The sequence below is a fragment of the Pongo abelii genome, chromosome 23 (assembly GCF_028885655.2).
Source record: "Pongo abelii isolate AG06213 chromosome 23, NHGRI_mPonAbe1-v2.0_pri, whole genome shotgun sequence".
Taxonomy (NCBI): Eukaryota; Metazoa; Chordata; class Mammalia; order Primates; family Hominidae; genus Pongo; species Pongo abelii.
The window spans coordinates 53,294,185-53,308,289 of NC_085929.1; the positions used below are offsets into that span (position 1 = coordinate 53,294,185).

A 14,105-nucleotide genomic window follows, 5' to 3' on the forward strand; every position below is an offset into this window, starting at 1 on the left:
CAGACATAGCACACATATTTTGTCCAATTAAAAAAATTTTTTTGACAAACAAGTAAACATTTTAAGTTGTCAAATCTACCAGTTTCTCTCAACATGGCCTTTGGTGTTATAGTGGATATTGGGATTGTTCCTGGATATTGGGATTCTAACCCTCCCTTGTTGGGCAGCAGCCACAAAATTTGGAAGGATTGACTCTCATTGCCAGCTACAAGGGAGCATCTGCCAAGTGACAGGTCCCCAAATGACACTGGAACACCCAGCTCTTCCCCCTCTTGCTTACAATTTTTGGGCAGAATATACAGAGGATGCAACATCCTGAGATAAGGTGGAACGGTCCCAAACAGCTCAGGCTTTGTGCTCATCTCCCCTAGATCAGGATGTCCTGCAATGCTGTAGCCCAGTGGACCCAGTTGCATTTGAGGTAGAGAACCCAGAGTAGAGTGTGCTTTTCAAGCCCGTTAGCTGTGGTGTGAAGTGGGGGCACCTGCAGACAACACTCCAGTGCCCTGGGTAGCTTTCCTGATTGCTGGTGGACTGGCTTGCCATGGATCCTAGGCTTGGGTTGATGTTTGGGGCCTCTCTATGAATAATAAAGTTGCTTTGTCTGACGTGTTGTGCAGGTATTCTGTTTTACCAGACTAGACATTAAGAATGCAGAGGGTAGACCAGGCGCAGTGGCTCATGCCTGTAATCCTGGCACTTTGGGAGGCTGAGGTGGGTGGATCACGAGGTCAGGAGATCAAGACCATCCTGGCTAACACGGTGAAAACCCGTCTCTACTAAAAATACAAAAAATTAGCCGGGCGTGGTGGTGGGCGCCTGTAGTCCCAGCTACTTGGGAGGCCGAGGTAGGAGAATGGCGTGAACCCGGGAGGTGGAGCTTGCAGTGAGCCAAGATTGCGCCACTGCACTCCAGCCTGGGTGACAGAGTGAGACTCCGTCTCAAAAAAAAAAAAAAAAAAAAAAAGAATGCAGAGGGTGGAAGTATGACTGCTGCAGCAGCTAGGTCAGCTTTGAGCCCCTGCCAGAGTCAAGAACCCTTACAGAACTCTGGCTGCTGGGTTTGTGCAAAGCCTCCTGGCAGTCTTAGGAAACTCAGCAGAAATTGGCGAGGTGTTTAAGAGTGCTCTCCTGGAATTGGTAAGCAATGTATAGTGCTCCCTTCCCAGGGACTGATACTAGTTCACAGTATTTCTGCTCTCTAGCATCCTGACTAGAGGTAAGCACATGATCCCAGGGGCCCAACAGAGGCATCCTGTGACCTCAAGGGGAAGTTGTCCTTGGCAAAGACTTAAGAGACTGACAGAAGGAGACAGGCCCCTTGGGTCATTGTTGAGCTGCTGTATCAGCCCTTCTCCAAAACTTCTGAGCTACTTCTGGGCTTTTTCATTAACCAACTAATTCCCTTTGTAGTATAAGCTAATTTGAGCTGAACTTTGTCATTCTTGCAACCAACAGCACCCTAACTCATCCTGACTTAGTTTCAGGAAATGGCATGTTGCTAGTCCCTGTGATATCAAAATGGCTGAAAGGAGTTGGGGAAGAGGGCCGTGAGACGATGCCTGCCTCTCGCGGCGTGAAACTGGGGACCTTTGCTATATGCCATCAATTATTGTGGTAGGCTGAATAATGAACCCTTGAAGATATACCAAGACTTAATCCTGGGACCTGCAAATGGCCAAAAGGAGTTTGCAGGTGTGATTGAGCTAAGGGCCGGGTGATGGGGAGATCAGCCTGGACTGGATTATCCAGTGGGCCTGATGCGAGGTCAGAGGGATCCAGGAGGAATCGGAAGGAGAGAAGACGATGTGATGGTGGCAGTAGAGATTAGAGTGATCTGCTTTCCAGACAGAGGAACGAGCGTAGGCCAAGGAATATTAAGTGGCCTCTAGAAGCTGAAAAAGGTAAGAAACTGACTCTCCCCTAGAACCTCCAGAAGGGGGCAGCCTTGCTAACACTTTGACTTTAGCGCAGTGAAGCGCTAAGACTTTGGACTTCTGACCTCCAGGATTGTAGGAGGGTAAATGTGTATTGTGTTCAGCCACTGAGTCTGCAGCATTCCGCCAACAGCAGCCTTAGGAAACCAATACAGATAGAACAGTCAGCTTTTCACTCTGGGGCACAGGCTCGGTGCCTATGGACAGTACAGCACCAGGAAACTTAGGAGGCAGAACCCACCATGTGGGAGTGTAGCAGCTCACTCAGTAAGGTCCTGTGAGAGATATTCTAAGCCCGGAGCAGGCCATCTGAAAGCAGAGAAGGCAGAAAACACTTCCCGAGGAACCCAACTGGCATTGCAAATCCAGCCATCCATCCTGAAATACTATCGCAATTTTTTTTTTTTTTTTTGAGGCAGGGTCTCACTCTGTTGTCTAGGCTGGAGTGCAGTTGTGTGATCCTAGCTCACTGCTGCCTTGAACTTCTGGGCTCAAGTGATCCTCCTGCCTCAGTCTCCTAAGTAGCTAGGACTAAGAGTGTTTACCACCATGACTGCCTAATTAAAAAAAAAAAAAGTTTTGTAGAGATGGGGTCTCCCTACGTTGCCCAGGCTAGTTTTGATCTCCTGGTCTCAAGTGATCCTCTTGCCTCAGCCTCCCAAAGTACTGGGATTATAGGTGTGAGCCACTGTGCCTGGCCTGCTGCACTTTTGTTTGCCTTTCCCCACAACAGTTCAATGTAGCTCAGTGCATAGCACAGTTCAAACTCAATAATTATAATGTATTATGAAACATTTCATACATGTAAAAACTCATAAAGAGTACAACCAACACCTGAATATAGCCCATCTGCCTTAAGAAACAAAGCATAATAGCACAATTAATCCCCTATGAATGAATTCCTTCCTGTTCACAGTCCCCACCCATACCTGTAGGCAACCACCCTCCTGAATTTATCTTTTACCATTCTGTTTTTTTGTTTTGTTTTGTTTTTTGTTTTTTTGAGATAGGGTTTGGCACTATCGCCACGGCTGGAGTGCAGTGACATGATTATAGCTTGCTGCAGCCTCAAACTCCTGGGCTCAAGGGATCTTCCTGCCTCAGCCTCCTAAAGTGCTGCGATTACAGGCATGAGCCACCACACCTGGTCGCATTCTCATCCTTTAAAAGAAAATAGTACTAAATAGTGTCATACCATGTGAATTCATATTCAACTTTTTCTCATTCAACACTGTGGAGTCAGGTGCAGTAGTGCTCGCATCTGTACTCAGCTACTCAGGAGGCTGAGGCGGATCACTTGAGCCCAGGATTTTGTGGCCAGCCTGGGCAACACAGTAAGCCCCATTTCAAAAACAACCCCACAGTTTGTAAAATTCATTTATGTTGATGTGTGTAACTAATGTATTCATTTTTACTAACTTATGGTATTCTACTGCATAACTGTGTAAATTATCGACTCTGCCATAGATGGCATTTTGGTTGCTTCTCCCCCAGACCCCAACTACCACTAGAAGCAACGTTGCACTGAACATTCTTGTCTTTGCACGCATAGGCAAGGTACTCTAGAGCACATAACAAGAGTGGAATTGCTAAGTTATACAGTATCTTTGCTAGACATTGCTAAGTGGCCATTCAAAGTTAGTGAATGAATGTACACTCCTACTGGCAGTGCAAGAGAGTTCTGCTCTGCTCACAAATCCACATCCTTATTAAGTTTGGTAAAGACAGATTTTTAAGTTTTTGCCAATCTGTTAAGTGTAACATGGTACATCCTTAGTTTTAATTTGCATTGCTGCTCAATACTTTTTGCAAAAATGAATAAAAAATGTTCCACTCATTACCTCTGGGATTTGAGGATCTGTCCCAATTTCTAGGTCCCATATCTAGACTCCAACATCTGTATTACTTTGGCTTTCAAAACTGGCCTTCTAATCAGACTCTCTTTCTCCATCTTCACGTTTCTGTTGTGATCCTAATAATCCTTTGCTTAGCTGGTTTTGAAGGCTTCAAGTCAATCTCAGCCTCACTTCCTCGCCTGAAAACAGTAGGTAGCAAAGTATATGGTAAGCTATAAAAAGCACCTGGATCTAAGGTATAACCAGTCACTAAGTGCTGCCAGTTTTTCCTCTGTCAATTTTTCCAGTTTTTCCTTCCTTTCCCCTTCCATCAGGTTAATCCTGCTGTCACCTCGCTCACTGGTTCTTGCAATAAGCCAGACTGAGCTGGAAAGAACCGCCATGATCCTCAATGTTGTCTGTAGGGGACCTCATTGTCTGAGGTTGTCAGGGCTCTGTCAGGAGGAGACCCCTGAGGCCTTCTGAGCTCTACTAGGAGAGGATTCTAGGAGAGTATGATGCCTTGCACATAGTAAGTACTAAGTCAATGTTACTTACCGGGAAATGAAGAGGCATGGGAAATTGTTATTATTTTTGACACGGAGTTTCGCTCTGTTGCCCAGGCTGGAGTGCAGTGGCACGATCTCGGCTCACCGCAAGCTCTGCCTCCCGGGTTCACGCTATTCTCCTGCCTCAGCCTCCAGGGAAATTCTTAATCAGAAAATATGTCTTATCAAATTTTTGTTTTAAAAGAGAACTGGCAGGAGCTCCAAATACACTAAAGCTTCAGTCTGAAATAGTCCCTGAGCCTTCAATCTTTGGTCTAAGACGCACAGAAATGTAATGCAACCCAGACACGGTTTTTTTAGTGATTTTCTGCACACACACACACACACACACACACACACACACGTAAAAAGATCTAGTCATAACGTGTGCACCTGCAGTTCCAACTACTGGGGAGGGTGAGGCAGGAGGATCACTAGAGGGCAGGAGTTCGAGACTAGCCTGGGCAACATAGCAAGACACCTACCCCCAGTCCCCCCCGGAAAAAAAGAATAAAAAAGGTAAAAATAATTTTAAAAAGAGTAAAAAGAAATGTAAAAATAATTTTAACTCATTTTATTTAATCCAATACATTAAAAACGTTACCTAACATGCAAACAATATACAAATTATTTTATACGACGTCTTTGGAATCCTGTATTTTACACGTAAAGCGCATCTCACTCCGGACTAGCCATGTTTCCAGCACGTGATAGCCGCACAAGGCTGGAACCCAGGCCTGGGGAATTAATTCTTGTCCTCAGTGCTCAAACCGTTCTTCCCTTCAAGCCTGGCCTAATCCCCACTCTCTCTCATCTCTTCGAATACGCTCCGCGGTTATGCCCCTCACCTCACACTGCACTGCAAATATTTCGTCCACTGAGTATTTGCTGATCCTCACTCAGTGCCGGGTGACCCGGCTTGACCAGCACCCGCAGCCGCCCTGCCACTGTTGGGCCGGGTATGGTGTGTCTGGCTTCCCTCTGTTCTGGGCCGGCTCCGAAACGCGCTCAAGAGAAACCGGAATCAGACACGGGCCCAGTTCAGCTTTGGAAATGAAGAGCTCAAGGGTACGGCGGCTCCTGGGAGTCCGCTGCCGGCAGGAGGGTGCCACTGTTGTGTCGGGCGAGCCAGGAGCCACAGACTCAAGCACACTCGGAAACCCAACCACCTCCGCTCCCTCCACGATGCGTGTAATGTGCGTTGCGCGGCGTCGCCCTTTAATAACGTCGGGCGCTCGGAGTGCTGCGTCACTCGCCACCTGGGACTTAGGCGGGACTTCCGGGTGCGCGTAGGCACAACTTCCGGAAGGAGGCGGAAGAGCTTCTCGGCTCTACGCTCTGGAGTCCCGGGACCAGTGAGGGGCCACCCGGGGCACAGGAAAGGGCCGCTGGGGGAGGGCCGGCTGCACTCGGGGTGTCTGGGCCGCGGGTCTGAGTGATGAGGAGGGGCCATGGCCAGCGACGGGGCCAGGAAGCAATTCTGGAAGCGCAGCAACAGCAAGCTCCCGGGCAGGTGGGTGTGCCGGGGAGGGCCAGGTCGGGGTCAGGGGTCAGAGGTCAGGTGGCCGCGTAGGCCTCCTGGGCTGCGGGTGGAGTCGGGGGTTTGGAGAGGGCAACTTGGACTCTGAGGAGACTGCTGGATGGTGTGACGGGCGTTGGGGGACTCGGAGGTCGGAGCGTGGGGTCTGGGGGTGACAGTGGCTGCACGTAGGATCGAGGCTTGCAAGGACGAGGAGGAGCTATTGGCGTTTTTCCTGACACTGGCAGGCTTCTTTCCGAGAAACTCCTGGGCTCCCTGGGGAGGCTGGAAGGAACTGATTCGGGTCATGCTGTGAAGTTTGGTGGAGTCCGGAAGCTGGCCGGGCTGAGGCCCCGTCTGCTGGGCAGATCGGTTTCTGCAGGGGGTGTGGTGTTTTTGACCCACTTGATTTGCCTCTGGTCTCTTGTGGGCTGCTGCTCTTGCCTTGAGCGTGGAAGAGGATTAGAGTTCCTGCTTGCTGGTCTCAAAACCAGCTCCTATATTGTGTTAGCAGGAATTTTTTTTTTTTTTTTTGGCGCCTCGAATGACCTGGGTACACCCTAGATGCTATTACAGCTCAAGAGCTCGAGGGTCCTTGTCTGATTGCTGTGGCACTGAGCTCTGCCAGGGCCCTAGGGAATGAGACATTACGTGGAGGGTACCTAGGATAAAATCAGCCACTGGTGAAAACAGATCAGAGATAAGCAAACGTCGAGATTTCAGAACATAGTTCTGTTCCAAAGTTGAAGTCTGGAATGCTGAAAATTATGAATTGTGTTATGAAAATAAGTCTGAGTAGAATCATTCATAAACACAGTAAAATGGTTTGTACTCTTGCTTCATAATAAATATTATTGTTTGAGTGTTTGAATGATAAACTTTGGAATTTACTGCATCCATTTAGAAAAGTTTACTTTTGGCCAGGTGTGGCAGCTTACGCCTGTAATCCCAGCACTTTGCGAGGTCGAGGTGGACCTGAGGTCAGGAGTTTGAGACCAGCCTGACCAACATGGAGAAACCTAGTCTCTACTAAAAATACAAAATTAGCTGGGCATGGTGGCACATGCCTGTAATCCTGGCTACTCGGGAGGCTGAGGCAGGAGAATCACTTGAACCTGGGAGGTGGAGGTTGCAGTGAGCCGAGATCGTTCCATTGCACTCCATCCTGGGCAACAAGAGCGAAACTCTGGCTCAAAAAAAAAAAAAGGGAAGTTTACTTTTAAGAGTGATCTGGGGGTTAGCAGAGTGAGTTACTGACAGCTCAGACAGTGACTTTGAGAATGAAGGGAGTCATCAAAGGTGGCCGGAGACCCTATTTGACTCCACAGGACTGTGCTTGATTCGAGAACAGTAAGAGCTTTCAACAAAACCAGTGTCAGGGTCCAAGATGAGTGAAGATTCTGGAATGGTGGTGGATAGGAGTTCCTGGTAGCGACAGGAACAAACGCTGTAGAACATAGAGTCCAGGGAAGAGGAGCCATATGACAGTGTAACTTTTATGTGTTACTTTTAGGTCTTAAGGTTTTGGTTCCTCATCAGTCTAAACTCTAATTCTTAATCAACTTAGATGTAAGAGTAACAGAGCTGTTGTGTGGAGTTACAGCAGTGACTCAACCTTTGGATTGAAGGCTGTGGCTCTTGGTAATTTGTCCTTATACTGAGTTGAATTTATGTTCATCTGGAACCCATGGATGTGACATTTGGAAATAGGGTTTTTGCACAAGTAATCAAGATAAAATGAGGTCGTACTGGATGAGGGTGGGCCTTAGTTCGACAGCTAGTATTTTTATAAGAAGAGGGAAATTTGAATACAGAGAGACACACACAGGGAAATGGCCCTGTGGACACAGAAACGGAGATTGGAATAGTACATTTACAAGCCAAGGAAAGCCAGGGGTTGCCGGCAGCCACCAGAAGCTAGAAGAGGCAAGGAAGGATGCTCACCTAGAGACTTGACAGAGAGCATGGCTCCGCAGATGACCACTTGATTTTGGGCTTTTGGCGTTTAAAACTGAGAGAGAGTAAGTGTCTGTTGTTTTAAGCCATTCAGTTGGTGGTAATTTGTTATGGCAGCCACAGGAGACTAATACAGTCTCCAGCTTTCTTCTGTGTGAACCTGAAATACCGAAGGCCAGCTTTCCTTTTCCTCTGACTTTGATGCTGTTCTGTGTCTTAGGCACTTTTGAGAGCAGCTTCTGTATTACCTTTGTGAAGTTGGAGTCTTGGAGAGTTTGAGGCTGTCACTGAAGGAGGGCAGAAGAAGAAGGAGAGGTTGGGTGCACCAGGGAGGCCTGTGAAGCCTCTGTGTCCCCATCTGTCTTGTGGCTATAGCCTCTGGCAGTGCTGCTCTTTCAGGTGGCAGGCTGGAACTCTTCCCTGAAGGAGGAGTCACAGAGGGATGCCCGTTTTCCTATCAGTAGTGGTGATTGGTCACTAGCTGCATATTTATTTAATCCACACCTATGCAAGCACAGTGCTAGTGGAGATCCTAGCCAGGTTCCTGTGGCTTTGGCAGCTCTTTCAATTGTTTCCCATGATTGTTTTCTTTCTTTCTTTCTTTTTTTTTTTTTGAGACAGAGTCTTGCCCTGTTGCCCAGGCTGGAGTGCAGTGGTGCCATCTCGGCTCACTGCAACCTCTGCCTCCCAGGTTCAAGTGATTCTCCTGCCTCAGTCTCCTAAGTAGCTGGGATTACAGGCGCCCACCACCATGCCTGGCTGTTTTTTTGTATTTTTAGTAGAGGCGGGGTTTCACCATGTCGGCCAGGCTAGTCTTGAACTCCTGACCTCAGGTGATCCATCCACCTCAGCCTCCCAAAGTGCTGGGATTACAGGCGTGAGCCCCCATGCCCGGGCTTGTTTTCCTCCTCTTTTTTTTTTTTTTGAGACAAGAGTCTTGCTCTGTAGTCCAGGCTGGAGTGCAGTGGCACGATCTCAGCTCACTGCTACCTCTACCTCCTGGGTCCCGGTTCAAGCAGTTCTCCTGCCTCAGCCTCCTGAGTAGCTGGGATTATAGGCACTTGCCACCACGCCCAGCTAATTTATATATATATATATATATAAAAATCACTTGAAGTGATTTATATATATATAAATCACTTGAACCCACTGCCTCCCGGGTTCAAGTGATTCTCCTGCCTCTGCTGCCCAAGTAGCTGGGATTACAGGCGCCCACCACCATGCCCAGCTAATTTTTTTGTATTTTTAGTAGAGATATGGTTTCACCATGTTGGTGAGGCTGGTCTCGAACTCTTGACCTCAAGCGATCCGGCTGCGTCGGCCTCTTAAAGTGCCGGGATTACAGGCGTGAGCCATTGCTCCCGGCCAATAGCACAACTCAATAATTCCTTATGGCAACAATGGCTAATATTCATTAAGCACTTAGCATTTGCCAGGCACTGTTTTTCGTGCTTTACACGTTATGTCTGCCAGTGTTTTGCAGGAGACATGCTTGATCCTGCACTCCGAGGCAGGCTTGGTTTAAATCCCTGGGTTTTTTTACCCTTCAGTGTCATACTGAGAAGTGTAAGTGTTTTTGCACGACATCTAAGCCCCTGTGTAACCTGCCTGCTGCTCAGTTGTTTAGCCACATTTTCCACCCCCTCTTTCTTTGAACTTTGCCCTCAGCTGTGCTGATGGACTGCTAGGTTCCTTGGCATACCATACTGTGTGATGTCCCTGTAACTTTCATGCTTTTGTAGCTGACCAGAATGTTTTTTTAACCTCCCTTTTGCCTGGCTTAGCTTTTTTTTTTCTTTTTTTTTTCGCTTTTCAATATGCACCCTCCAGTATACCTCCTTTTTTTTTTTTTTTTTTTTTTTTTTGAGACGGAGTCGCCCAGGCTGGAGTGCAGTGGCACGATCTCAGCTCACTGCAAGCTCTGCCTCCCAGGTTCACGCCATTCTCCTGCCTCAGCCTCCCAAGTAGCTGGGACTACAGGCGTCCGCCACCACGCCTGGCTAATTTTTTGTATTTTTCGTAGAAGCGGGGTTTCACCGTGTTAGCCAGGATGGTCTCAATCTCCTGACCTTGTGATCCACCCGCCTCGGCCTCCCAAAGTGCTGGGATTCCAGGCATTAGCCACCGTGCCCGGCCCACACCTCCTGTTTTTATGCAGCCTGAACTAAAGTTCCCCTGTTTTGCATCAAACTCAGTGTTGTTGGTGCCTCTGGCTTCCTGTCCTCCCTGGTATGTGCTTGCTTTCACTAGTGAGATCCACAGGTTTAGGAAATGTGTCTTTTTCATTCTTGCATTGTCAGTACCGATACATGGTGTTTATTCCGAACTATCTCCCCGATTAGCCTGGAGAATGAGTGGTTTGGCCAGGGTTATAAACTGCAGGAGAGGTGGTCTTGCTGGTAGACCCTTGGTTTATGCACACCCTGGTCCTTAGGTTGCATATTTGGCTGACGCTTTCCTAGAAACTTTGTTTCTGGATGAGCCAGGATGTGTGGTGTGGTAGATAGACCCTCCTAGTCGGAGGACTAGGAGTTGGTGGTCCAGATTTTAACTTTCTTTTTCCAGTAGCGGTCTTCACCAAGTTACCTCTGGGGCCATCAGTGTCTGTATCTGTAGCACAAAGCTGTTGAATTTGGTTTAAGTAGCTATGGCAAATGGGGAGATGTCTTTGGCTTAGCACGATTCTCTTTAAGGAGAAAAGGATGGGCTTCTTGGACCAGTTTTGAGAATTTGATGATTTGCTGATCCAGCAAATATGTATTCAGCCCATAGTATGTGTTAGGAACAGCCCCAGGTGCTGGACATAATATTAGTGAACAAAATAGACCCAGATCTCTGCTCTCTCAGAGCTTACAGTGCAGTGGGAGAGCCGGGTATAAATAACATAGCTCAGTTAAATGGAGTTAACTGTTGGAAGGTGACAGCTGCTATCAAAACAATGCTGGGAAAGAGGACTAGGTGGCTTAGTGGCAGGTGTGGTGGTGAGAAGGAGCCCTTCGCTGAGGTGACATTTGAGGAAGGATTTGCACGAGGTGAGGGAACAGGCCAACCAGGAGGCTGGGGAAGAGCGGTCCAGGCAGAGGGGTGAGCAGGTGCAGAGGACACCCAGAGCGATGCTGGCATGCTTGAGGAGAGGAGCTGGGGCCAGGGTGGGTCTGGCCGAGAGAAGGGGAGAGTCATGGGGTACGTCATGAAGGGTGGTGGGGTAGGGCCTCATGACCACAGTGAAGACATGGACTGTTCTTTGATTCTGGCTGAATGGGGCACCTTTGGAGGGCTTTGAGCAGAGGAGTGGCATGGTCTGCATTAGGTTTAATGGGATATCTTTGGCTGCTGTACTGAAGACAGATTGGAGGCGTTGGGAGTCGGGGCAAGGGCAGAAGCAGGGAGACCAGGAGGCCAGGGTGCTGCAGCATCCAGTGGTCACTGGTGGTGGCGGCTTGCACCTGAGTGGAAGCTGTGGTGGTGGCAAGAAACAGTAGGTGATAAGAATCCGAAGGTTTGGCCGGGCACGGTGGCTCACGCCCGTAATCCCAGCACTTTGGGAGGCCGAGGTCGGTGGATCACTTGAGGTCAGGAGTTTGAGACCAGCCTGGCCAACATGGTGAAACCCCATCTCTACTAAAAATACAAAAATTAGCCAGGCGTGGTGGCTGGCGCCTGTAATCCCAGCTATTTGGGAGGCTGAGGCAGGAGAATCGCTTGAACAGAGGAGGCAGAGGTTGCAGTGAGCCAAGGTCGCACCACTGCACCACAGCCTGGGCAACAGAGCGAGACTCTGTCTCAAAAAAAAAGAGAAAAAACTAGAATCTGAAGGTTCAGTCTCTGACTGTCTGGGCTGGTTCTTTCCTGGGCCACTGACTCTTGGCTCCCAAAGGGCTGTTCTTCCCGCAGTTGCAGTTGGAATTCTCGCCACACTTCACTTTAAATGCCAAGACAAAATCACAGCACACTGGGCTTGAGAACACAGGCAGTCTTTCAGTGTGGGTCTGATGTTTGCTATTTTAGCTCAGCTCCGCCTGGCAGGGTGTGGTCTGCTGACAGAGGGTATGCAGGCAGCTGGGGTATGTGGAATATGACATTTGAAAGTGGCATGGTGGTGGCTGGGTGCTCTGGCTCATGCCTGTCATCTCAGCACTTCGGGGGGCCGAGGCGGGTGGATCACGTGAGGTCAGCAGTTCAAGACCAGCCTGACCAACATGGTGAAACCCCGTCTCTACTAAAAATACAAAAAATAGCTGGACATTGTGGCGGGCACCTATAATCCCAGCTATTCAGGAGGCTGAAGCAGGAGACTCATTTGAACCCGGGAGGCGGAGGTTGCAGTAAGCTGAGATCGCGTCACTGCACTCTAGCCTGGGCGACAGGGCGAGACTCTGTCAAAAAAAAGAAAGTGTTCTGGTGGCAAGAAAGGCCCAAATTGAGCATGGCAAGGATGTGAGTGCTGGGATAAAGCTGGAGCAGAAGAGGATTCTTAGTGTTGTGGTTCTGACAGCCTTCAGCTTACACTGCCAGAGCCACGAGATGTCTGTGGGCAAATGAGACTGTCAGCTGAATAGGCCACAGTCCATCCTCAGCCAAAGGAGAGGCACTGTTGGGGATAATGAATTCGAAAACGTTTACGAGCTCCTCTCCTGTGCCAGGTGCTGCGGTGAGTGCTGAGCAAGCCATGTGGCCCTTCACGGCTGGACGCCTGCCCCGTGAACATATGCGCGCAGACTGCAGTGCTGGGCAGGTGGCAGTCCCGGGACGCTGGCAGAGTAGAAGGCCCTCACTGGGTGGAATGCTCATGTCCTCCTGACACAGGTCCTGCTTCCGCCGAGACCTGGCTGTACAGCAGGAACCGATCTGGCTGCCGAGGTCAGGGGAGGGTGTATCAGAGCCCCCCTCCTGCAGGGAGCGTTTGACTGGGGAGTAGGGGCATGGAGGGTGGTGAGCAGGCACCGGAGCTGCTTCCAAGGCCATGGTGAAGATCTGAGCTGTGTTCCTAAGAGCCCTGCGAGAGTGTTGAAGGGTTTTAAACAGGGAGGGTGTGATACTGTGACACTGTTCATCATCCTTGAAGAGAGGGCGAGAGAGGAAACTGGTGGGCTTCTGAGGAGGCCGAGGCCAGATGCTGTGGGGTTGAAGAGGAGTGGGCAGGTTCAGGGTGCACATGGTGTACTCAGGATTCACTGATGGGCAGGGTGCTGGGGGTCGAGGTGATCTCCAGGGTGCTGGCCTGAGGGATGGGAGTGTGATAGGCAGAATATTGGCCCCCTAAAGGTATCCTTATCGTCATCCCTGACCCCTGTGAATATGTTCTGTTACATGGCAGAGGGGAATTAAGGTCGCTAATCAGCTGACCTGAAATGGGGGAATTGTCCTGTTACCCGGTGGGCCCAGTGTAACCTCATGAGCTTTTGGACATGGTCAGAGACATGGCGTGGGATGGACTCCACCTACAGCGGCTGGCTTTGCAGATGGAGGAGGCAGCCTCCAGGAATGTGGCGCGGCTTCTAGAAGCTGGGAAAGGCCTTCCGCGGATGGCTAGCAGTAGAGCAAGACCTTGCTCCTGCATCCGCCAGGAGCTGAATTCTGCCGACAACTGAAGTGAGCAGGAAAGGGGTTCTCCCCTCGAGCCTCCCGGAAGAGGCACACTAGGCTGGCTGACGCCTGGACTTCAGTGTGATGAGACCCATGCCAGATTTCTGACCTTCAGAACTTTGAGATAATGAATGCATGTTTTAAGTTGTGGTAATTTGTTACAGCAGCTGTGAAGAGTGGGGGACCGTGCCGAGGAATGTCTGACAGAATGGCAGGTGGCCGAGCACCTCCCTCAGTAGAGTCCGGCACTTGGGTGTGGGCAGGAGTACCTTGGTCAGCGGCCTTGGGGGTGGTCACTGGGTGACCTCCACAAAGTGCGTTTAAACCCTGGGGACTGAAGTCAGCTCGGAGGGTTCTTCCTATATCCTATGTCCTGCTCAGGCCTAGGAACTAAATAGGGCCCTGCCTCTTTCCTCAGAATGTTGGCTGCTGCCTCTGGCCGCCTTGCTTTCTTGTGTTTTTTATAAATCTGTATTGCCTTTTGCTTGTGTTTTGAAGAGATTGTTTATTGGGTAAGAACCCTCAGTCCTGTTTTCCATGCAGAGGGAAGCCCAGGAGTCTTGTTCAGGCAGTGATCGTGTGTTCCCTGCCAGTTGGGTTTCTCTTCTTGTTTGTGAGTGGAGATGACCTTCCTGTGACGGGGGCCGCGGAAGCGCTGGTGGGTGAGATTTTGCTGTAGGTGCAGTTCCTTTTCTTGTTCCTTTCAGCAGTTACTTTCCATGTT

The 14,105-nt window shown here is 49.5% G+C and overlaps 1 protein-coding gene and 1 long non-coding RNA gene across 2 annotated transcripts in view; one reads left to right on the forward strand and one right to left on the reverse strand.

Moving 5' to 3' along the window:
* Positions 1–2,318: 2,318 nt before the first annotated feature.
* Positions 2,319–5,525, reverse strand: LOC134761215 (uncharacterized). Its single transcript, XR_010139549.1, has 2 exons — positions 4,331–5,525; positions 2,319–3,972 (listed from the first exon to the last, which is right to left on the reverse strand). It is a non-coding gene; the product is annotated as an uncharacterized LOC134761215 (long non-coding RNA).
* Positions 5,526–5,638: 113 nt separating this feature from the next.
* The window catches only part of TBC1D22A (TBC1 domain family member 22A), a gene marked incomplete at its 5' end in the record, with an annotated part of 424,244 nt that continues 415,777 nt past the window's right edge, over positions 5,639–14,105 (forward strand). Inside the window, 1 exon segment of the mRNA NM_001133321.1 lies at positions 5,639–5,833. Coding sequence (NP_001126793.1) covers positions 5,772–5,833 — 62 coding nt within the window.